Genomic DNA, 24,163 nt, shown 5'->3' with positions numbered 1-24,163 from the left:
TAATTAATTAGATATTCTAACATCTATGAAGGTCACAAAATACTAATTAATGTGGTCTTAATTAATGTAAGGATTAGATTGACAAATTTCGCAGCATCATTTTAGTGTGGTTTAGTTGGCGACATGTTCTACCTGAGCTTTATGGAGTTGTTCTAATGTTCTTCATGTGTTAATTTCTTGCATTAATGCATTATTGAGTTTACAATTTATAATTTTAAAATGTTTTATCAAGCTTAATTACTAGAGTAAAATTTTCTTCATTACTAATACCAATATATGTTATTAATTCACGTGAAATAATCCAATATTGTAATCGAATACAAAATTTGCACTTGATCAAACCTTAAAGTGCCTTTGTTCTCGAATGCAAAACCTAATCTAGTATTACTTTAATATAAATATCTAGGGTTCTTAAGAGTGTAATCTACTTTAATTTACACTTATTATAGTTTGGTTTGGTTTGGTTTGTGTGTCAAACCACACTAAACCAGATTGCGAACGCCCCTAAAAAGATATCGTTAGTTTGTTAAGAGTTACAAATGCAGTGACACAGATGGCATATGATTGATTTCAACACACTCTAAATTTTTAAACGTCAAATCCACGTACACTGGTAGTGGTCGCAAACTTTAATGGTTACATTTCCTTAGTTGCAAGTCATTATAAAAAAGATTATCAATTCATCATTCTCAGATATTTCCAAACTTATCTCAATAAAAATTCAGGTTGCAGTATGGAGTAGTACTAAACATTTAGTAAACAAATAACTGTTGGTCAGCACGTTAGTTGGTAATAGCTCTAAAATTAAAGGTCCTTTTTAATAATATGGAAAGAACCTGCCTTAGTTGCTTCCCAAATCTAGGCCTCTTTTTCTAGGTATATATACCCTTCTTATATCTAGTTTTCATAACTTCACTTCAACCTTAAACTTCTTATAAAAAAAAAAATATTCAAAGCAAATTAATTAGTTGCATCAACACATTTTATTACAAGATTTTACACCAAAATGTCTCATTGGTCTGCTGAAAATGCCACTAGAGCTTACCTTAGAACCATCAAAATGGTAAGTTTAGTATATACTCCATATATATGTATAACCTTTTTTAAAATTTTAATTATCAGTTTAAATACTTTATTTGTAATTTTTTGGAGTTTAATTTGAATAAAGATTGAGTCTTTGTAATTAATCTTTATTATGGGTCATTTTTGCAGGGCAAAAGAGGCAAAGAACCTGATGTAGTAGAGTTCATATCAGCCCTAGCAGGGGGAAACAATGCTCAACTTATGGTGGAGGTATGTGGGTCCATTGCAGGCCCAACTACCTTGGGCCTTGTGGCTGCAGCCCAACAGACTGGCGGTCGGGTGGTCTGTATCTTACCCGGGTCAACGGAGCTCCAGGCGTCGAAATCACAGTTGTCACGTTACTTGGACCACGTCGAGTTTGTGATAGGGGATCCCCTCAACTTCTTGACTAATCAGTTTAAGAGTGCGGATTTTGTGACCATCGATTGTAATATCGATGGTCACGATGTAATTTTCAAAACTGCTCAAAAAGGAAGGATTCAAGGTAAAGGTGGGGCATTAGTTGTAGGGTACAACGCGCAACATCTAGTGCCCTCGTGCAACGAGTTAGGGGGTCATTTCTTACCTATTGGAGAAGGGTTATTGGTTAGCAAAGTGCCTAAAAATCATGGTATTCGGGATTATAATGGTAATGAACTCAATACAAAGAGGAGTAAATGGATAGTAAAAGTGGACAAATGCACTGGTGAAGAGCATGTGTTTAGGGTAACTTCCCCTCAACAAAAAGTAATTCAAGCTTAGGTTGTTTATGTAAATATTTAGGATTACGTTATGAATCGTGATGCAAATCTAGCTTTGTTGTTTTTGGAAAAGCTTAGATGTTTGCTTCGATCTTTCGTTGTTAATTCAATCAATTAGGGTCTATGGATAAGGAACAATTCTATCCATAAATGTAGCATTTCTATTTATGTCCTCTGCATATTTGTATTAGTTTCAAGAAATTATGTACACCTTATATCGAAAATTGTTAGAGATTATGTACTAATAAGATTAGCAACAATTGCACAAATCTATGTAGTACTCAAAACAAATGTATAAAGTTATCATATCTACTTGTAAGCATCTTCAAATTGCAATGACAATACTTTTATATATTGATAGTTTTGGGTGAACGATACAATACAACTAATATAGAATAAAACTTACATACTCAATTCGGATTGCATTGCTTAAAATATACTACATTTAAGTCATGGTCGAATGATTCTAACTTTGGAATAAAACAAGTTCAACTATTTAGATAAAATTCATTTAAAAAGTACACCGTAAAATTATTTTAAACAAAATAAGTCGAGTAAAACAGACCGACGTTATTCCTCCAAAGAACCTCAAGCAGCCTATGGCCCTATCTATAGATCATAACCATATTAACAGCATTTTATCCACTGTTACAATTTGTTGGGCTAATTTTCCCGCTAAAATTGATGCTACTACTCTCTGCAAATCCAATTCAACCATGGAACTCCACTGTTCCTACACTCTCTCTCCTCCACCATTGCAAGACCTTCAACGACATCAAACAAATTCATGCTCGCCTTATTACAACTGGGTTCATCAAAAACCCTAATCTTACCCAAAAAATTATCCTCAATTTCTCTTCTTCCCCTTATTCACCTCTAATCCACTTTGCTCGATTCCTATTGTTGTCGAAACATAATTTTATTTCGAACCCAGAAACCCGTTTCGATCCTTTTCTTTTTAATTTGGTTATTAAGTCAGTTTCTGCTGGTAATTTTGAACCAAAGGAGGGTCTTTTCATCTTCAGTTTCATGATTGAGAATGATGTTTGTGTTGATAAATACTCGTTTTCTTTGGTTCTGAAAGCTTGTTCTCGATCTGGGTTTTTGAAAGAAGGGATGCAGATTCATGGGTTGTTGAAAAAATTGGATTTTGGGTCGGAATTGTATCTGCAAAATTGTTTGATTTCTTTGTATGTGAAATGTGGGTGTGTTGAGCTTGCACGCCAAGTGTTTGATAGAATGCCCAAGAGAGATTCGGTTTCTTATAATGCGATGATTGATGGGTATGTGAAAACAGGGTTTTTGAGCCTTGCTAGGGAGTTGTTTGATTGTATGCCGATCAGAGACAAGAATTTGATATCTTGGAATTCTATGATTGGTGGTTATACACAGTTCAAAGATGAGCTTGATAAAGCTTGGGAGTTGTTTGAGGTAATGCCTAAGAGGGATATGGTTACTTGGAATTTGATGATTCATGGACTTGTGAAATGCAAACAAATGGAAGTTGCCCATGATTTATTTAACCGGATGCCTAAAAGAGATGTAATCACTTGGGCCACAATGATCGATGGTTATGCAAAGATCGGTACTCTTGACATTGCTAGGAATTTGTTTGATCAAGCTCCTGGAAAGGATATAGTGGTTTGCAATGCCATGATGGCTGGATATGTTCAAAATGGAAATTTCCTCGAAGTACTGAAATTCTTCCATGGTCTATTACAAATGGACTATTTGTTCCCTGATAGAATTACGCTCTCTTTAGTTCTTTCTGCCATTGCTCAATTAGGACAGGTTGATGAGGGAATTGCTGTGCATTCCTATATTCAGACCATTGGAATTACCATTGATGGGAGTCTGGCCGTGGCTCTTATAGATATGTATTCAAAGTGTGGCAGCATTGATAGTGCAATTCAGGTATTTGAGAGCTTGGAATGGAAAGATGTTGATCATTGGAATGCCATGATAGGAGGGTTAGCTGTTCATGGCTTAGGTGAATTGGCACTTGAGCTTTTCATGGAGATGCATAAACTCCTTCTGAAGCCTGATGATATTACATTCATTGGTCTACTAAATGCTTGTGGTCATGCTGGTTTAGTGAAGGAAGGAAAAATGTGTTTCGAACTGATGAGGAGAGTGCATAAATTGGAGCCAAAGCTTCAGCACTATGGATGCATGGTTGACATCCTCAGTCGAGCTGGATACCTAAAAGAAGCGAAGATTTTTGTAGACGAGATGCCTATTGAACCAAATGACATCATTTGGAGGACATTGCTTAGTGCTTGTATTAAGTATGGAGATTTAAATTTAGGGCAGCAGGTTGCCGAGCACCTTATGAGGCTTGATTTTAGGAACTCGGGCTCTTATGTGCTTCTGTCTAACATGTATGCTGGATTTGGCATGTGGGAAGATGTTAGCAGGATTAGATCTGTAATGGAGAACAAAGCATTGAAGAAACTTCCTGGTTGCAGTTCTATTGAAATCAATGGAGCAGTCCAAGAGTTTCTTGTTAGAGATAATTCTCATCCTCATACTGGAGAGGTCTATTCTTTGTTGGACAACTTCAGTGCTTCAGGATTCAGCTTGAAGTTGGAATCAGAAGTCACAGAGCTGGAACTAGTTAACTAGTTAGGTACGACTTCATTCTATTAATCATCGAATGTATGTATATATTCCATTTAGGCATTTATACTATACAGATATGCATGCAGATTGCAGAAGCTTAATGTAAATGTAATTATAAACCAAATATGATGTTAATAGTCACTTTTTGAAGGTTGGCGACAATACTTAATGTCCAATTGTCCATCCATAATACTTGTGCAAAATTAGTCTCATCATTTTGATTTTTTTATTTTTTTGCTTGCACTTTGATTCAGGGCAGAGATTATAAATTGTAGAAACCATAATACCAGGCTAGAATGTTAGTCAGATGAAATTAAGATAAAGAAATGGAATTCATAATCCCCCAATTCACTGCTGCTGTCATTCGTCTTCAAGCAGCTGATCTTATGTGTGACCATAGATCAATATGCATGTTCAGTATTTCCCCAATGTTACTATGACCATAGGTATGAGTGTTAGACATGGTCATATTATGAAATTTTCGCCTTAGTTTGGTCCAAAATAAAGTGTCTTAGTGTCATACCCAAGTCAAAGTGTCGAGTTTTGACATGGATATATATGGGAAAATGAAGTCTCAAAGTAACATAGATTTTCAGTAAGAGAAAATAATCTTGATGGTCTGTAAGTCTCAAATTGATTAACATCGGACTTGACCAAAAATGTCCTGTATGTTACAAGTGTCCAAGATAATGAGGCTGAAATTTCTCTTCCTGTTAATTCATATTATACTCTAGAAATATCACAACCAAGATTTTAGGATTTCAAGTTCAAATTGTTGCAAATGTATACTGGAAGATTTTTCCAGCAGTCTCAGTAGAACATAACTTGTGAAATTGAGCAGACTAGTATGAAAAGGAGAGCTTAAATTGTGAAAGAAAGCAGGGACAAAACCACTAGTTAAAATTAAGACAAAAAATGTTCACATGCAACTATGCAAGAGAGAGAAACAAAAAAAATTCTGTGTATGTGTGAATTTTAGATTCTTCTTTTTGTCAATTTTCCAATGATGAAGACAAAAAAATGTCTTCATATCTATCACCTTAGGGCAATTTTTGTCCATTCACATGTTGAGCTGATAAAAAATTGTCTACATTTGTATATTTGAACATGGAGATATATGCAATATTTGCAAGGTATTTTACCAATTATGGGAACTATTGCATTTAAGAGTAAATGAATTATTCTCATTATATTTATAGCATAGATGATTAGGAAGAAAACTTGCTAGATTATAGCAGGAGTAGAAGCTATACTGCTGTAGTGCAGATCATACTACTTAGACCACATGTTTAGTCTAACACTCGGGCTGGTTAAAGGCCAAACAACTAATTAACTTCTATCACTCAATATAATACCTTGTTGACGCGTGAATTTTTCAAACAATTGATTTAAATGTTACATAGTTATATATTTAATAAGGCTAAGAAGCTACTCTTATAACCAAAACCATATGGTTTTAAGATGAAACCTCTTTATCTTTGGGCTGTCTCTTGATGATGGGTGTGACACGGTCCCGTATTTAACACATGTATTCCCTAAAAAGTCTTCAAGTGATGTTTTTGTTTTTTCCCTCTCTTTAAATAGAACCAACCCAATTTTAAATATTTCAACTACTATCACATTTCATGTCCTGATGTCCATCTATTCTATCATTAATACTCTATTATTTTCTAATCATTTTGTGAAAGATAATAAGTGAAGAAGGAAGTAATTACAAGCCCTAAGTTTTTTCTCCCTTTACGCTCACTTCAATCTTTACTTATTTCTTCATTATATTAATTAATCTTGATAACTACTCCCTATTATTTTTTGGTAGGGTAGGAAATAGGAATTTGTCATCAAAAAAATTTCATTTTTTTTTTAAAAATGAAGGCAAATGGTTAAAAACATCAGTAATACAGTGTTTTATTCTGAGTTCTGTCATATTGGTAAAGGGCTGTAATGGGCCCATAACTCACATGGGCAGTAGTTATTAGGACAGTAGCTTTCTCCAGTCATAATGGGCCCCCAATATGAGTTCTTCACTTCTATGTAATTCCACTCAAACACTTAATGATGATGCTTACTCCAAATGTGAAATGTTTACTAAATTTCAACCTGTACATATCTTTTTGTCACATACCTGTATCACATGCAATTCTCCTGCTATTAACTTTTGTCAATGATGAACCTGATCTATTGCACTTCAAACAGTGAACCATATTTAATTCCTTAAATATGAAGTTCTGTACATGCATTTGAAGAAAAGACTGGCGTGGACCCTTTGTAGGAAAGTCCTGTGTGAGACAATTTCATCTACGGAGTAGTCCGTATTAGTTATTGTGAGACCAACGTGACTTTTTTTGTATTTAAAGTACAGATTTTAAAAATCTAATCCTATATTAATGTGAGCTAATTGATGTTAACATGTATTTTTGCGATTATTGTGGCTTTTATGCTGTACTGTTTTAAGCCAAAAATTAAAAAAGGCAATGCCAAAGTAGATAAATTTCAGCCATGGATTTATTCAAAACAAGATTTATGCAACAATACTGCATCAATCTAGCGAGTCGGAGAAACAAGATTCATACAACAGTACAACATAAGTAGTGACTAACTGACTATTGAAGTATTGAGGACAACTACCTGAAAATTCTAATTAGATTACAACATCAATCGTGCATTTGGCACTTGCACTAAATTTCTATAACAGCAACAGACTAATAGACTAGCCTACAAACAACCTTAAGCTACAACAATGACTTATACACCGCAAATGAGATTAGCCGGCAGTTAGCATTTGCCCATTTGTCACTAATTGGAAAAACTCAGGGCAAGAAAATAATCTCCTAGTTAAGAACTGTCATCAAGCAGACTTAATTCTTGTCTCACAGTGTTTATTGATGGCCTTTGATGAGGGAGTTCGTGGGTGCAAAGTAAAGCTATTTTACCAAGCTCAGTAGCTTCAGGTTCTGAATACTTCCCATGTAGGTTTGCATCAATAAACTCTTCAAATCTTCCAGACTCAGCACCTTGACGAATTGACTGGTCAATTCTAGTTTTACCTGAGAGGATTTGGAATAGGACTATGCCAAAAGCATATACATCACTCTTATCAGTAAATTTTCCGGTGGTTGTGTACTCCGGAGCAAGGTAACCCATGGCTGCACTGGCTTTCAGCATTGAAAAGACAATGTCATCGGCAAGGAGTTTGTAAAGGCAAGATCCCACGAGTAGTGGAGTAAGGCGCCAGTCTATCAACACTTTTTCAGCCGATATATTTTGGTGAACCAAAGCAGGTTTACTCCCCTGTGGGGTGTGTATATAATCAACACCTGGTAAGAAAAAAAGTAAAATGGAACAATTAGTGAACTTCAAATGATATTACTAATACATATAAGTTGGTCAGAATACCCTAATTGTTCATCTTGCTCATCAGGCAAAGATTCAAGCTTTCCTCCAAAATTCTCCTCCAACTATGTAGTAAAGTTTGTTGGGGTTTATTTGTGATAAGAAGATCCATATTTTTAAAAGTAAGACTTAAAAACACTTATAGAAGAACTGCATCTAATTGACAACACCCCAGTTAAGACTCTTTCTTGAGTAAAGTTTAGCTCTTGGACCATGCACACAACATAGGCGTATGTAACTCAAAGTATAACATGAATGACAGAACCATTGTGAAAGCAGATGTAGCAATCAAGGGGAGTTAACCTCACACTAACCTTTGGCAATGCCCTTGATAATGGAAACTCTAGTAGACCAATTGAGAACTTTGTCGGTGCCATCCTTTAAGTCGAGATACTGAAGCAAGTTTCCGTTAGGAACAAAATCATAGATTAGAAAACACTCTCCCCTCCCCTTTGAGCAGCAAAATCCTCTCAGTCTGACAAGATTTCCGTGCTGCAAGGAAGTCAGGATCTTCAATCCCTTCAAGAACTCTGCTTCATCAGTCTTGCAGCCTGTCTTGGCTATGCGCTTGATAGCAACTATAGATCCATCTCTTAACACTCCTTTGTAAACAGCTGAGTAATTGCTCCGCCCTAGGAAATTCACTTCAGAAAAGTGCTGGGTAGCAGACTCCACATCCTCCAAATTGAACATATAATTCTCAAATAATTCCTGTGAACCTTTTCCCAGAGGATCCCACCCATTTGAATACTCAAGACTAATAAGAGGTGCAGCACTTCTCCTGTGAACATCCTTAGCCTGGTCAGTGCTAAGCCGACCATCAGTAATATCCAAGTTGGTTCCAATCTTTTGTTTTCTGCGGCGGTACATTGAGAACATTGAAAGACCAATAACGGTGATCAACGCAATTGCAACAACCCCACAAATAATACCAGCATGGGAGGACTTAGAAGATTTTGAGCACTGCGAGCCGCTGCAATTTGAGGGCAGATTTGCTGATTCAGGTAGATCTTTCCTTGCAAACCCAGAAGAACTTGGTGTAAAAGCTTCGGGTTTATTCTTGCTTTGGTTGTCAGAGTCAGAGCAAACTCTTAAGGAAGCGAACCCAACTCCACATAAACCTGGATTGTTCTCATATTGGAATTCATCACTCAATCTATGCAGAGCTGCAATTTACAGAATTTATGTTAGTTCCTTGCTTTCCCAATCATCCGCTAACTTACTGAGCAAATCTTGACTAAATAGATGGAGTAGAAATTCACATTACCAGCAGGCACATTGCCAGAAAGAGTATTGTTCCGAACATCAAGAATTCGCAACAAGGGTGCTTCAGCTAACTTGACTGGAATCGGACCAAACAACCTATTGAAGCTTAAATCCAACCTGGTTAACATATCCAAACCTCCCAAACTAGCAGGAATAGCACCAGTTAACTGATTATACTGCAAAGCAAGAACATTAAGCTTCTTGAGAGAACCTATCTGTGTTGGCACATTCCCACTTAACTTATTATAGCATAGCTGCAACACTGCAATATAAGACAAGCAAATTGAAACACTTTCAGTTACCTACAAAACCCATTTCGAATACTGCAAAATGCAAAACAAAAACCTTTCTAATAAGCAAGAACAAATTTCCTTTTTGCTTCCTAATTTGTGATTTGCAGATGCATATATCAAAATTAGCAATTCCAATCACATGTTCAAATTGACAAGTACAAATACATATGCATTTTCTAAAACCAAGATTAAAATGAAACAAAGGTAAGAAAAAGAAGAAGAAAAAAACTGTTACATATTCTCTTCATTTCACCTCAAGTACCCATGTCGGATCCTTGAACACTCATGAAGTCATGACACTTCATATAACGCCACATTCATGGAAAGTTTTCACAAAATAGCCAAGTCGTATCCAACACGAGTACTGAATAACATATTGAAATTAGATAGAAAATTAGACAACCGACCTTGCAAATTAGACATGTTTCCAATTTGTTCAGGAATGCTGCCACTGAAGTAATTGACATCCAAATACAGATCAGTAAGCTGAGTCAACCCAGCAATTTCTTTAGGAATCTCACCACTCAACCTATTGAAATGCAGATACAACCCAGATAAGCTCTTAAGTTCACCAATGGCGGCAGGTAAAACCCCATCAAGCCCTTTACCCTGCAATGAAATGTTAGCAACTTTGCCAAACTCATTGCAAGCAACACCCTCAAATGTACCACTGCAAGGATCCCCATTAACAGTCCAAGAAGAAAGAAATGTATGATGAGGGTCAACAGAGGTTTTGATATCAATGAGGGTCTTCAGCTCGGCATTTTCACAAACAGTTGGTGGGCATATGAGAAAAAGGGGTAGAAAAAGGAGGATAAAACAATGGATTAGCTTCATTTTTTTCTGGGTTTGAGGTGAAAAGGTTAAGGGTGAAAAAAGATGAGTGCTTTAACTTGTGGGAGTGTGTGCTTTGGTTTGCGGAGGAGAGAGAAAATGTGGGCGAAGAAAGGGATGTGAGGAAGAAGAAGAAAGGAGGGAATGAGTGAGTAGAGAAAAGGAAGTGACTAAGTGAGTGTTTAGAATTTGAAATGGTGGTGTTTGTGAGGGTGACTGGAAGCTCCGGTTACCCGTTTCAGAAACTATTGTTGTGTAGCTATTTTTGGCTTTGTGCAAGCTTTGCATTTTTGCAATTTTAATTAATTAAATTGACTTGTCACTAATTCACTATGATTTCATGGTTTGTCATTTGTGGACGTGTAAATGTGTGATATTTGTTCACTAGCAATAGGTTTGGAACTTTTGTTCACTAGCAATAGGGTTAGAACTTGGAGGTAGGAATGAAATATGTTATGAATTTTGAACTTGATTCTTAATATTATAGGTTTGATTTGCTTGTAGAATGAAGTTTTATTCTTTTATTTGATATCTATGAATATTGGTATGAGCCAAATTCAACTCTCTGAATACTAAACCCCATATTTTTTTTTAAGAAGAGGTACAAAGACCAAATACAAGAAAATAAAAGAAAAAAATAACAAACTAACAAAGCAAAAATAAAACAAGCTAACTACGAGGGACAAAGCATGGTAAATACACACCCCTAGTATCTTCCTCTAAAATGTGACCAAACTCTATCGGAACCTTATTATTGAAAAACACAAGTTGAGAGTTTCGAATAATTCCGCAGTTGGCCAACCAATCTAGCGCTCTATTTCCTTCACGATACACATAAGCTACCTTCACTTCCCATCTTGGATCACTTAGCATTTTCTGGCAATATGTATGTTTTCTCCTCTTGGCACCTCTAGCTTGTTAAGAGCTTGTACACTAGCAAGATTGTCGAGCTTGTACCCCATACTTTGTAGTACATATTATTTATTCCGAACAAAATGGCAAAAAAAAAAAAAAAAAAAAAAAAAAAAATTACTCTGCTTAAAAAATCTGAAATAGCTCTTAAAATCATACAGTAAAATATAGATAAATTATATTCTAAACCCAGAAATTTTGTGAACCGAACAACCTGGATCACACCTTCCCGCCTGCCACTCGCCGCCGTACCGGCCACCCAGCTGCCTTCCCCCGCCGTCTACGCCGCCCATCGTCCTACGGCATGCCCCTAATCTTTCATGTCTGTTTTCTAAGTTTTTTATTTTGTTCAATTCACTAAACACTCTTGTTTAAATTGATGCAATTAATTGAATAATATGATGAATTACATACTATGGGAATCATTGAAATTTCATTTACTCAATTATAATGTAGTTATGTTGATCATTAGTTCATATTGTAAGCTTTTATCAAATTGCAATTTCAATTGGGTGTTCTTAAACCCACCTTTGCGAATTTATTCAATTCAATTTGTGTTATTGATTTTATATGTTGCGAATTTTGTTTATGGGTATGGGTTAGTAAAGACTATTAATTTTGTATAATTGATGATTAATTTATATGGGTATGGAATTTTGTAGTGTATAAAATGTTGAATTACTGTATTATTGTGTTAAACTATGACTTCTATGTGGTATGAATGTATGATCTTATGACTCCCTTCCATAGGAACATTCAATTTGTGTTATTGATTATATATGCTGGGAATTTTTGTTTATGGGTATGGGTTAGTAAAGACTATTAATTTTTCAAAATTGATGATTAATTTATATGGGTATGGAATTTTGTAGTGTATAAAATGTTGAATTATTGTATTATTGTGTTATACTATGACTTCTATGTGGTATGAATGTATGATCTTATGACTCCCTTCTATAGGAACATTCAATTTGTGTTATTGATTATATATGCTGGGAATTTTTGTTTATGGGTATGGGTTAGTAAAGACTATTAATTTTTCAAAATTGATGATTAATTTATATGGGTATGGAATTTTGTAGTGTATAAAATGTTGATTTATTGTATTATTGTGTTATACTATGACTTCTATGTGGTATGAATGTATGATCTTATGACTCCCTTCTATAGGAACATTAATGCTCCGAAGATTGCCGGTAACAGTAGCATCAAAGGCTATCAATTACCCATTTTTTCTTCATCTTCTTCCTCCGCGACAATTCTCTCTCCTTACAATGGATGGAGGCAGAGAAAGCAGTAGCTTCTCCTTCTCTTCTTTTGCTCGCGATATACCGAGGTTTATCTCTTTTATCCTCTATGTTTATGTTTGAAGTTCATTGATAAATATGCTAAGTAGAACAATTATCTGGATTATTTTTTACTTTTGTTAGTTTAAGTCATGTACCTAGTGATTATTAATCGATTTGTATATTAGGAATTGAGAACCAATTGTCTATCGATAAAGATTTTTTATAGAGTGATTGGATGAACATTATTTTCCAATCAGATCATGTCTATAGGTCAAAAAATTCTTAGTTTAATTTTTGTGTTATTGTTTTTGTAATCTGCAGTTTAGCTGGAGGAAGAGAACATGGAGACACGAGAGGCAATCGTGGCGGATCAAGAGGCCGTGGTCATGGTCGTGGTGCTCCAACTGGTACTTCAGATAGAATTGATACTCTTGGTAGACTGTTGTAAGTTCTACACAACCTTTTTTATTTATACATTATTTCCCTTGCATTCTGAAGACTATTTTTTTCCTTATAAACATTGCAACCCTTTTCATAAGGCTCAAGACTGTTAACATTTTGTTGTTTTTGTATTGGATTTGGAAACATAATCAAGCATTTTGTGTTTATTAGGGTACGTATATTGAGACATAATGCAATGGAGCTGAATTTGGACATGCGTAGTGATGGATATGTCAAGCTTCAAGATTTATTGAAGCTGAACATGAAAACAAGGTCAAATATCCCATTAAGCTCACATTCTATTGATGAAATTAGAGAAGTAAGTCCCATCGCTATTTTTCTCACGCATTGATGATCACCCAATCTTGTAAGATAAGTTGAAAGTTGATATGAATTTTATGATTGGATTATAGTTCTGCTGTGTTTCCATATTTCATTTAAGCCTTAGGCACAATTCACAATTTTCTTCATTCCTGCCTTTTTTCATTGAGCATTTCATAAGATCAACCATCATAGACATAGTTTTCTAGTTTATCTATTATACGTGTCCTTGAATCTTTCCCCTTCAATTTTTGTGCCTTCCTACCCCTTATTTATGACCAGAAGTCTGATGTATTCATTTCTATAAATTCTGCTGATGTGAAAAGATTTTGAAAGATCCATTTTTTTTATCATTATACTTCGTATTTCCAATCTCTCTCCCTCCCCTTTTCGATCAAGTACTGAAATTAACTCATTACTTTTCCAAAAAAAAAAAAAGACAAGCAATAGTTATTAATATGATACATTTTTAGACATTGTATTTCCTTTTATTAGACTATATTTTTTTTATCCAAATTTGATACAAGTACATATGTATTACGGAGTACAATGTACCAAAAACTTTGCCAATTTGAAACCCAACAAGTTATTTGAATAGGTTCTATTTTAGAATCTAAGCATACAAGTAATTTGGGGCTTTTATTTTCTGGCTCTGTAAACACATGCAAATAAATTCAAGGCTTTATCTTATTTTATTCTTATAATAGCTCATACTTATGTCTTTGGCATTGATTCATTTAGTTCTTTTGTTCTCAGTACTCTTTCACACTGATATGCAAAAAATTTCAGGCTGTAAGGATAGACAATAAGCAGAGGCTTGGCCTTTTGGAAGAGGATGGAGAGCTGTGGATACGTGCAAACCAAGGTCATACTTTAAAGGTTAGCTATTTTGCAGTAATATTATTGTGTATTAATCTAGAAAAAAATTGTCAAGAACTGCTCCATGAGTCAATATCAAGTTTCGTTTCCTGATCCTTTCAATGCTCTGGACTAATGGAGAAGACCTAGATTGTTGGATTCTACTTTAGTTCAGTTCATAAGCTAATTTAAATAGACTTGAATCATCTTGGAAATAATGGAGGATTTTTTGAAATTAAAGGGGAAGATATACAATTATAGGTGGAAATGAATAATTATTTCGTGAATTCAGAATGGAAGTAACAATCTTTTTGCATTGCCATGCTACATATTCTTTGTTCCTAGTATGGCTTTGTTTGGTTAAAATAGGAGAGACAGATAAAGAAGGGAAAAGGAAAGGAAACCCCTAACTTACAGAATGTGTTTGATTGGGAAGGGCAATCATATGCTGTTCTTTTTCTTTTTTTTTTTTTTTTTTTTTTTTTTTTTTTTTTTTTTTTTGTTTGTTTGTTGTTGTTGTTGTTGTATTTTGTCGGTGATGTGGTCAGGAATAAAATCTCCTTTATCCCTCAATGCAAGTGTCCCTTTCTCAGCACCCTCATTATAGCGTCTTCTATTGAACCCATCACCGACAATTTTATCTTTATCTTGTTGTCAACCTTTTTTTTCTTGTTCCCTCTCTCTATAGCCCTTCACCCCTAACAACCTCCATCTGCTGGCCAGCTCACTCCTAGGTCTCCTACCTTTCCCACCCAACAGTCCCTTCCGCTAACAATTATATCCTCATCGTGCTGTTTAGAGTTGATGTCCTTGGTAGTGCACTACTAACTCTCTGTCTCATTAGTTCAGTTCGCAAGCGCTCCTTTGGTAGTAGAATTGACCATGAAGCTCTTAATCTGGAGCCTTGCTGATCAAAGTTAACCATTTATAGCTTGTAGTGCACAAGTTTCCTACTAGCTCCCTGTCTCATTAGTTCAGCTCCCAGGATGCTCCTTTGGTAGTAGAATTGACCATGAAGGATTTTAATTTGGAGTCTTGCTGGTCAAATTTAACCATTTACGGCTCATCATTGTTATCGTTAGCTGACAGATATTCATATACATTTTTAAATATGCTGTTATTGTGTCCTTTCTGGTTATTATGGTGGTGAAAATGGCATCAGCTTTACTGTGACTTAAGGTCAGCAGATGATTAGGGCATTCTCATTGGGAAATAAACTGGCAGTTGGAGTGAGGAATGTAGTGTGTTGCACTTGCAGGCAGAAGAATGGGGAAGGTAGTATGTTAAAGTTGAGAATATTTGGCCTGGGGTTGAAGCTGTGAGGTCCATGAGGATATATAGCAATAAAGGGGAATTGAATGATTAGAAATACTTGGTGTTTGGGGGAGAGGGGAGAATATGATGAATCGGGTTTGAGGTTTTTTTTCTTTTTTTTTTTTTTTTTGGCTTTGAATAGGGAGATTGAGGCTAAAATTTGTGTGCAAAATGGCCTCTTGGTTCTTTGCTATGTAATTTATGGGAACGTAGAGGCAAATCCTTAAAAATTAGGTTTCCAAGTACCATCCGAACTTGTTTCAAGCTTTCTTACCCATGGGCATTGGCAAAACCGCAAAAGCGATATGGCCATGACCCTTGGCTTTCCAATTCCATGTGAGGTTTTTAGGGAGTAGTCTTTGGAGCTTGGGGAAAATCCACCTAGTGCTTTGTCGTTTTATTTTCTTTCTAAAAACAATAGATGTTTCTTGACAAACTCTTTTCTGTAACATCTGATTCACTGTTATTTCTTCTCTCTTTGGTTATTCAGTCTGTAGAGAGTGAGAGTTTATTGAAGCCGATCCTTTCTGCTGAAGAGATCCCAGGTATGCACTACGCTTAAGGACTCAGATCCCATATTGCTTGCTGGCAAATTACTCTGTTGCAAAGATAAATCTTTGAAATTTCTTTCATATGTAGTTTGTGTTCATGGTACATATAAGAGGCTTCTTCAATCTATTCTTGCATCTGGTCTCAAGCGAATGAGCAGGTTGCACGTTCACTTTGCATGTGGCTTACCATCAGATGGAGAAGTAAAAAGTGGTATGTATACTGTATATGGAGAGTTTTCCTGATCAGTGTTTTAATGTCTTTTGTGATTTCCTCTGGACCATTAAGGTTTGCAAATCTTCTGCATGGTTTCTTTTACTGATTTATTTCTCATATTTTTCTCACCACACTGTGAGCAGTATTTTTATCCCTATATAATGTTATATTGTACACGAGAAATTCTGCAAAAATGATAACATAATTACTAATGTGATCAATGATGATATGTTAAAAACTCCTCGTATTACTTGCCATGAATCTACAATGATGTGTTTTGGGCAATTTTTCCAGGTTTTAGGCGTGATGTTAACATGATAATCTTCATAGACACCAAGAATGCAATGGAAGGTACACTTCCAGGTTTCTGTATTTTATATCTATAACTCTGCTGCTCATAGCTTGTCGAAAGTAATTTTTAGTGACAACATAGACCCCCTGATGAAATCTGATGGAATTTTTGTTTTTTACCATGTCTTACCTTGGCAGATGGAATGAAGTTTTACAAGTCTGAAAATGGTGTAATACTCACAGAAGGCTTTGATGGCGCTGTCCCAGCTAAATATTTCCAGAAAATCGAGTCATGGCCTAACAGAAACCCGGTTCCTTTTCAAGTTTAAGTTATTTAGACAAATGTATTACCTCGTTTGTCCCTTATTATAATTGGATCCGCATACAAGTACTCTCTTCATCAACATGTCCATGTTGGACTTTGTGACTCACAAAACAATCTGATTTAAATAGGGACCGAGGTAGTATTGATGAGGTTATGTGAAATTGACGTGATCCGGTGTATCATGTAAATGTAAATTCTACTGTTAAGCTGATTTTTGTTTTATAGGCAATATCAAATACTGATTTCTAAACTGAACCTCTTAGGCTCTTCCAAGTTTCAACACAGGTGGTTAGTGGTTACTATTTATCAGAGGGATTATACTCCTGTGCTGTTTATTGTGCTTCCTTATTTAACTTTTTCGTTTCTTAAAAAGATTTCAAATATGAACAAAGAAGAACAGAGACAAAATTTGAGGAGTGATGAAATTCTTAATCACTTGTGTTCAATTGTAAAATCTTACGTAGTACTCCAACTATGCTACTACAACAAATGACTTTAAGAAACGGAACAAGTATGCTACTACAAACAGCCTCTTAAATCTTAGCATTGTTTGAAAAAACGAAAGAATTATGCTACTACTAGAAATGACCTCTTTAAGTCTTAAAAGTTTTTTAAAAACGGAACAAATATGCTACTACTCCCTTCAATGCTAGAAGTAGGAATGTAATTTAGGGATGGAGGGAGTACGACAAATAGCCTCTATAAGTCTTAACAGTTGGTATTTAACAACCTTGCTGTAACGACTTTTGGCGGAAAAAAAACCAATTTGTTTTGGTTAAATAACAAGCACTCAACAGTCAAGAATTGAACTTGCAGTTAACCCAGAAACTTGTAATTCACAAATGAATGAAGCTACTTCTCTTACAATCTCTCTCCTACAAAAATGCACCACCATTACTTCACTTAAGAAAGCCCAGAAACTCCATGCCCTTATCTTAACATCCTCAACACCATTCACTTACCATAAACCATTCCTCCATAACAACATCCTTTCAATGTATGCGAAATGCGGTTCGGTCTTTGATGCCCGCCTTGTGTTCGACAAAATGCCTCAAAGAAACTTCATTACTTACAATTCCATCATTTCGGCCTTTGCCCGTCGTCTTGATTTGGGTTCTTATGCTTTTAGATTGTTTTCCCAGATGAGATTTCAATGTTTTACACCAAATGGGGCAACGTTTATAAGCCTATTGCAGTCGGCTTCTGCTGCTCGAGACCGGTTACATGGGTTAGCTCTTCATTGCTTGATTATTAAGTCTGGTCAGTTGTTCGATGTGCAGGTTCAGACTGCTTTGATTTGTTTCTTTTCTAATTTTGGGGATTTAAGTTCTGTGAATCAAGTGTTTGGAAATGTGCTAATTCAAGATGAGTACTCCTGGAATTGTATTATATCAGGGTATGTGAAAAACAATAGGATGGCAGAAGGGTTATGTCTATTTAGAAAGATGTTGAGGAGTGGTGCTATCCCAACGGAGTTTACGTTTTCAATGGTACTGAATGCTTGTGCAAGATTGTGTGATTATTCTTTTGGTCGATTTGCTCACGCACAAGTTATTTTGACTGGTGTGTACCTAGATTTGCCCCTGCAGAATGCATTGATTGACATGTACTCTAGCTGTGGCGACACCCAATCTGCATTCCATTTGTTTGAAGGAATCCAGAATCCGGATATTGTGTCATGGAACTCGATGATGGCAGGGTATGCAGTAAAAAGAGAAGGCGAGAAAGCTATGGCTCTGTTTGTTCAACTGCAGCATCGTGCTGGTTGTAAAGCAGATGAATATACTTTTGCAGCTTTGATCTCTGCCGTTCAAGAGTGCCCAATTTTATACTATGGGGAATCCCTCCATGCACAGGTCATAGTATATGGTTTGGATAACAGTGTGTTTGTTGGGAGTCCACTGATTTCCATGTATTTTGGACATGGAAAATTTGAATCTGCTGAAGGGGTTTTCCACACAATCTCAAAGAAAGATGTGGTTCTGTGGACTGAAATGATTTCCGGTTACTCTAAGGTTGAAGATAGTGCAAATGCGATCAAATTTTTCTATGATATGTGGCAACAAGGTCATAAAATTGACGACTTTTCTCTAAGTAGTGCTTTGAGTGCATGTGCTGATCTTGCGACTTTGAATCAAGGCGAAATGCTTCATTCTTTGGCCATAAAAACTGGGTGTGATTCTGAGATGGCAGTATGTGGAAGTCTAATCAATGCATACGCCAAAAATGGTGACCTGCAAGCTGCCAAGTCAATATTTGCTGAGATCAAATACCCTGATTTGAAATGCTGGAACTCGATGATAGGCGGCTACAGTCACCATGGGAAGGCTGAGGAGGCAATAAAACTGTTTGATGAGTTTCTAATTCTTGGTCTGAAACCAGATCAAGTTACATTTATTTCATTACTCTCTGCTTGCAGCCACTGTGGTTTAGTTGAGAGGGGGAAACGCTTGTGGAGTTACATGAAGGACAAGGGACTATATCCGGGGTTAAAGCACTATGCTTGTATGGTAAGTTTGCTCAGTCGAGCAGGGCTGCTAGAAGAGGCGGTGGAAATCATTCATGAGTCAGATTTTGGCAAGGATCATCTTGCATTGTGGAGAACTGTGTTGAGTTCTGCTGTTTCTAACAAAAATTTGTCTATGGGACTTCTTGCTGCTAGGGAGATTTTACAACTTGATGCACAGGATAGTGCAACTCATACTTTACTTTCAAATCTATATGCTTCTGTGGGGAGTTGGGATGGTGTCATGGAAGTCAGGAAAAGGATAAGAGGTATGATGTTGGAAAAGGATCCAGGATTGAGCTGGGTTGAGACACTGAAAAGCTTGGAAGTTTTCTCATCAGGTGATCAATCACACCCGAAGATTGAAGAAGTAAAGGCTCAGCTAAAGATACTGCAAGGAAATATGATGTTACGGCAAGATATTGATGGTATATAAATATAATACATAAGGATCATCGTCAACTATGCAGGCATAGAATAATTGTTGAGATATAGGTATCAACGGGCCCTGAGGGCTTAACAAGCATGTTGCAGATACAATAGTTTGATTTGGGGAAACATAATATCAAAGACGAAGCACCACACATTCACAACAATTATGCTACCTGGACTCTTCGATTTGCCCCAAGAATTTTGTGTTGGGACACCCACAATTTCAGTTAAAGAGTTATGGAAACTTATGCCTTGCCATGTATCTGGAAAGAACAAAGTAAACAAGGAGTTTTTGGTTCTTTTCACCCTCTGTTGGTCGTGCATAAATTTACCAAGTCTGATCTTGAGACCTGTATTTTGACCATGTCCAACAATCCTACAATAGTGGCCAAATCTATGTAATTCATTATGAGGTTGCTCGTTCTTGCTGCAGCCATTGTTATATGGCTAGGTAGTACCAAAAACCGTAAGCTAATAAGATGGTTTACCGTGATGAAGAGATACCGTGACAAAATGTAGACTACAGTAAGTGATAACTTCAGTGTTCCCTGATTGGGTCCAGTTATGTTCTCTTTCAGAGATGTAATTCTAGGTGTTGTGGAACATGATTTGGATATAACCTTCTTAAGACATACGAAGTACCTGTTAATCTCTTTCACCAAAAAAAAAAAAAAAAAAAAAAAAAAAGGTAGCTGTTAATCTGATGTACCAGAGCTAGCATCCGGTTTACTAAGAGTTATAAGGCATCCTGACCTGTGAATGTAAACTCATGATTGATAAATTTGAATCTAATTTGGGAAGCTGTATTTGTGGTATCTTATGGAGCCGTGTTTTGTGGTTCTAAACCAACAGAATTACTGCTGCTCCAAAAATTCAGGAATCTGTGATGAAATAAAATAGCAGCCTCTGCAAGTCTGCAACTGACCTCTGATTTACACAATATATAGTTTCATTGCTGACAAATGATCGTTTTCATATTCGTGCCATGTTCCAAGTTTTAATCATCCCCCTTTTCCTAGTCCAATATTTGGAGAGTAGTACAAGCAAATTTTGATGATATCATCACATATTGCTTTTCTTTTAGTAGATCATCACATATTGCTTTGTATGCAGTATTAATGTATTATGTACCTACAAATGACTAATGTTGGCGAGCCGTTCTGGTAACAATAGGACGATACAATTGAAGGCTAACCAGTGATTTTTGTAGGTTTTGTAGGCGGAAACTCTTCAAACATGGAAATAAAGTACAAGAAAATGCCAACCAGTCATTTTTATTTCTTATAATAAAATATAATGAAACTAAGCCTACACGCCTACTTCATTCCAGACTATGTAGCACATGAAGAAAAACCAAGCTAAATGCCCCTATGGTACATTGGTACATACACTAAATGCTCAAATATTTCTGGACCAAACTTACAAAATTATAGAGCAAGTAGAGCAATTTGTAAAATTATGTGAGTCGAGATAACCAAACTACCAAAGATCAAATGCCTGCAAAACAGTGCACATACATTCAATGATTACAAACATTATCAGTCTGCTCGACGCCCCTAGCTTTCTACTGAGTTCAATTCATCTGTAGACTACAGCAGGTCAGCAGCAGCAAGTAATAGATCAAAAGGTAAGCAGCAGCATGTTATAGATCAGCAGGTCAGCAGCAGCATGTTATAGACAAATTTCGTTCTTGGTTTATCACCTAATCTTGATTAACAGAGTAAATTTGTAGCCTCGTAATCTACCTTACTCTTCACTCTCCTCTGATTCACTTTCCTCTTCAGCCTCTATCTTCATATGATTAAAATTCCTTTCCAGTGGCGGAAGCCCGTCATCAGAATCATCTGAATTGGCTTCTTCATCACTCAATGCTTCATCTTTATTTTCTTCATCTTGTAGAATATTAGAGGCCTGTGGGTTTTGTTGTTTAGATATCCAAGCATTCTGAGCTGAAATTATCTCAGCACTATCTTTGCATTCAGAATAAGCTTTAAGGAGTTCCTTATTGAGTGACAAGAATGCATGGCCCCACTTGAACTTCCCCAGCAACAAATGTGCAGTCTCCTCTTCACCACAGATCAGCAGTGCAGCAGCTAATGCTTCTACACAAGATAGCTCACATGGCCTGCCATAATTCACGGGATTTGCTGCTACCAACCATGGTAATAACCGAGGAGCGGTACAACGGAGTTTAGCAAATGGAACATCAGTCAATCGGTGCCATGAGCAGTCCACGACAGCCAATCCTCTCTGCTTAATCAAAGGATAGTCTTCTCTTGATACACAGTGAGTTCCAACAGGGCTCAAGACAATGCCCCCAAACCCAGCATTAACACGCAATTCTTTTAACAGATTAAACCTAGCCAGCTTCCGTCCTGTACACCTTTTTGCATCACATTGTCCAAAATCCCACATAGCAAGCTGGACTGCAGGAGTAGGTTGTTCACTCTCTTGGTCTATCTCATATTCGGATGGGAGAGACCTGCCCTCCATAGAGGGGTCACAGCTGGAGCTAGGTTGACCTCGCTGGGAGCGGTGATTCTTCTGCTTCCTGGGTGGTTTGTGTCCTCCCATATGTTATGACAAAAGACAAAAAATAATTATATCCTGCAGTATAACTTCAATTTAGAATGGCTTCAAACATACAAAAACAAATGAAATAAACAAGTAGCAGTCTCACAAAGAATTAATAATCGATAAAAAGATAATGATCCCATTAGCAATACCCTAAGCTTGTTAGGGTGTACAGTTCTGTTTATCTCACAAAATCACAAATAACACCTTCTATTGCTATCAAATTCTGCAAATGCATACACACAATCGAAGAGCAATGGCAAGGCACTAGACAAACACTCCTTCCATACACTTCAAACCTACAAGATTTAACGCTTCATGCTTTAACACTTCTTATACCCAACTGTTCTCTTCTTTACAGTCAAATTCAGAGTAATAGCAACACACAGAACCCAGAAAAGGCGATAACAGAACCTCAACCTTAATCCATTGAACTGGCAAACTTACAAACAACAAATCAAAACATAAATTCAAATAAACAACCTAGTAAGTAAGAATATAATGATCACTAGTAAGTGAAAATGTCTACTAATCATAGATTATTCATAAGAAGGACCAAACTTTTGCCCCCAAAATCACATCCCACATTGCCTAATTCTTACAAAAAGATAAAAAACTAGCCAAGCATAAATTAGAACTTCAACAAAGATGATTTCATAAAAACCCATCAACTAGTAACTCAATAAAATAACTGGAATTGAACCATAAACAATCATCATCATCAACAACAAAGCCTTAGTCCCAAAATGATTTGGGGACTATAAACAATCATCAACTAACAAAATTTGCTTCGCATACAAAACTGAAATTAAATCATCTAATCTAACTGATTAGAATACTTCAATAAAAATTAATTCGATTCAAAGACCATTGAATTTATTATAATTAAAAAAAAAAAAAAAAAAAAAAGTAACGAGAAAGAATTATAAAGAGTGAAGGAGGGCACTTACCGGAGAAAATGGAGAACGGTTTACAGGAACAGCAAAGCGGTTTCCAAATCTTGTCCAGTACTGAAGGCCACCAAGGGTGTGCAATTACAGAGGTACAAAACCTAATTCAAATATTTATTTATTTATTTATTTGAAGTTTATTTAGTGACAAATTCATTATACTTGTATATTATATTCATTAATCTTAAAAAAAAAAAAAAATACTTGAACATCGAAAATATTTTATGAGTATAAAAATTAATAAAATCATGTACTACTTCCAAACTACGAGTCTCATGTATTCTTTTTAATTGCAACATTGGAAAAATTACTCTAATTTCACATACTTCTATTACGATTTTTTGCGATTTATACGTTAAAAAGTATAGTCAAGTAAGATCTTGTTAAATCGTCTCAAATATATACTTTATCATATTAAATTTTACTAAATTACAATTAAAGGTAATAGTCTTTCAAAAAATAATCAAAGGTATTAGTGGCGATTATATTTCATAAAATTATTGGTGAAGAAATGAGAATTTTATTTGGAACAATCTTAAATTAAATGTATCCTATAATCATGCCATGAAAAACAACCTATTATTCTTTGCTTCATAAAATTCATTTCTTAAAATTAAAATTCTTTAATGATATTCCGAAATTGATATTTATAAATTAATTTGTTAGATTTTTGAATCCCTACAAAATTACTCTGAGAGTATCACCTTATCTGTTTTCTAATCAAAATACACTTTACATTGAATAACAAAGGAGAATACTTAATCTACTCGAAGGTTCAGTTGGAATTTGAAAAATAATGCTATCTCAATTGTCTCGCGCATCATGACTAGAGCTACTAGAGGTACTAGATACACAATCTAGGGGGTGTGATGAGTATGTTCGTTTGGGTCCTTTTCCCCAAAATCTTCTGACTTTGGTGAATATTGATTTAATATAATCTAGTTTAGGATTTCTTTT

General features: G+C 35.8%; 3 protein-coding genes and 3 pseudogenes across 6 annotated transcripts; 4 read left to right on the top strand and 2 right to left on the bottom strand.

Moving 5' to 3' along the window:
• The first annotated feature begins 706 nt into the window (after window positions 1-706).
• LOC145585620 (uncharacterized) lies at window positions 707-2,142 on the top strand. Its single transcript, XM_081642322.1, has 2 exons — window positions 707-1,063; window positions 1,213-2,142. Exons 1-2 carry the CDS (start codon window positions 1,007-1,009, stop codon window positions 1,822-1,824), a joined length of 669 nt encoding a protein of 222 aa, XP_081498448.1. The 5' UTR covers window positions 707-1,006; the 3' UTR covers window positions 1,825-2,142.
• A 263-nt stretch (window positions 2,143-2,405) lies between these two features.
• Window positions 2,406-4,607, top strand: LOC145585619 (pentatricopeptide repeat-containing protein At2g45350, chloroplastic pseudogene; annotated as a pseudogene).
• Window positions 4,608-7,042: 2,435 nt separating this feature from the next.
• Window positions 7,043-10,398, bottom strand: LOC145586734 (LRR receptor kinase SERK2-like). The gene is made up of 4 exons (XM_081643639.1): window positions 9,802-10,398; window positions 9,103-9,363; window positions 8,150-9,001; window positions 7,043-7,759 (listed from the first exon to the last, which is right to left on the bottom strand). Exons 1-4 carry the CDS (start codon window positions 10,229-10,231, stop codon window positions 7,278-7,280), a joined length of 2,025 nt encoding a protein of 674 aa, XP_081499765.1. The 5' UTR covers window positions 10,232-10,398; the 3' UTR covers window positions 7,043-7,277.
• Window positions 10,399-11,246: 848 nt separating this feature from the next.
• Window positions 11,247-16,994, top strand: LOC145586735 (uncharacterized). 3 transcript variants are annotated; one of them, XM_081643641.1, is made up of 9 exons: window positions 11,248-11,442; window positions 12,311-12,476; window positions 12,751-12,873; window positions 13,042-13,189; window positions 13,981-14,070; window positions 15,854-15,908; window positions 16,003-16,125; window positions 16,423-16,479; window positions 16,618-16,994. In XM_081643641.1, the coding sequence occupies exons 2-9, from the start codon at window positions 12,319-12,321 to the stop codon at window positions 16,746-16,748; spliced, it is 885 nt and encodes a 294-aa protein (XP_081499767.1). In that variant the 5' UTR covers window positions 11,248-11,442; window positions 12,311-12,318; the 3' UTR covers window positions 16,749-16,994. The 3 variants fall into 3 exon arrangements, with proteins under 3 accessions (XP_081499768.1, XP_081499767.1, XP_081499766.1); XM_081643640.1 differs by having other exon boundaries at window positions 11,248-11,462; XM_081643642.1 differs by lacking the exon at window positions 16,423-16,479 and having other exon boundaries at window positions 11,247-11,462.
• A 592-nt stretch (window positions 16,995-17,586) lies between these two features.
• On the top strand, window positions 17,587-19,750 carry LOC145585618 (pentatricopeptide repeat-containing protein At3g50420 pseudogene; annotated as a pseudogene).
• A 1,190-nt stretch (window positions 19,751-20,940) lies between these two features.
• Window positions 20,941-23,322, bottom strand: LOC145585617 (uncharacterized; annotated as a pseudogene). Its single transcript, XR_014100690.1, has 2 exons — window positions 23,207-23,322; window positions 20,941-22,289 (listed from the first exon to the last, which is right to left on the bottom strand). The product of XR_014100690.1 is annotated as an uncharacterized LOC145585617 (transcript).
• Between the last annotated feature and the right edge of the window lie 841 nt (window positions 23,323-24,163).

Source organism: Chenopodium album, chromosome 16 (genome assembly GCF_948465745.1).
Source record: "Chenopodium album chromosome 16, dcCheAlbu1.1, whole genome shotgun sequence".
Lineage (NCBI taxonomy): Eukaryota > Viridiplantae > Streptophyta > Magnoliopsida > Caryophyllales > Amaranthaceae > Chenopodium > Chenopodium album.
Note: the sequence above shows the minus strand (reverse complement) of the source record. Positions and strands in the feature narration are given on the sequence as shown.

Bases quoted from the DNA above. Each gene is read 5' to 3' on its own strand.
- LOC145586735 (XM_081643641.1), top strand. From the start codon at position 12,319: ATGCTCCGAAGATTGCCGGTAACAGTAGCATCAAAGGCTATCAATTAC. The intron at 12,874-13,041 runs GTAAGTTCTACA...TGTGTTTATTAG, and splicing joins GATACTCTTGGTAGACTGTT to GGTACGTATATTGAGACATA. The intron at 14,071-15,853 runs GTTAGCTATTTT...TTGGTTATTCAG, and splicing joins ACCAAGGTCATACTTTAAAG to TCTGTAGAGAGTGAGAGTTT.
- LOC145585620 (XM_081642322.1), top strand. From the start codon at position 1,007: ATGTCTCATTGGTCTGCTGAAAATGCCACTAGAGCTTACCTTAGAACC. The intron at 1,064-1,212 runs GTAAGTTTAGTA...TCATTTTTGCAG, and splicing joins ACCTTAGAACCATCAAAATG to GGCAAAAGAGGCAAAGAACC.
- LOC145586734 (XM_081643639.1), bottom strand. From the start codon at position 10,231: ATGAAGCTAATCCATTGTTTTATCCTCCTTTTTCTACCCCTTTTTCTC. The intron at 9,364-9,801 runs GTCGGTTGTCTA...CTTATATTGCAG, and splicing joins AAACATGTCTAATTTGCAAG to TGTTGCAGCTATGCTATAAT. The intron at 9,002-9,102 runs GTAATGTGAATT...TGTAAATTGCAG, and splicing joins TTCTGGCAATGTGCCTGCTG to CTCTGCATAGATTGAGTGAT.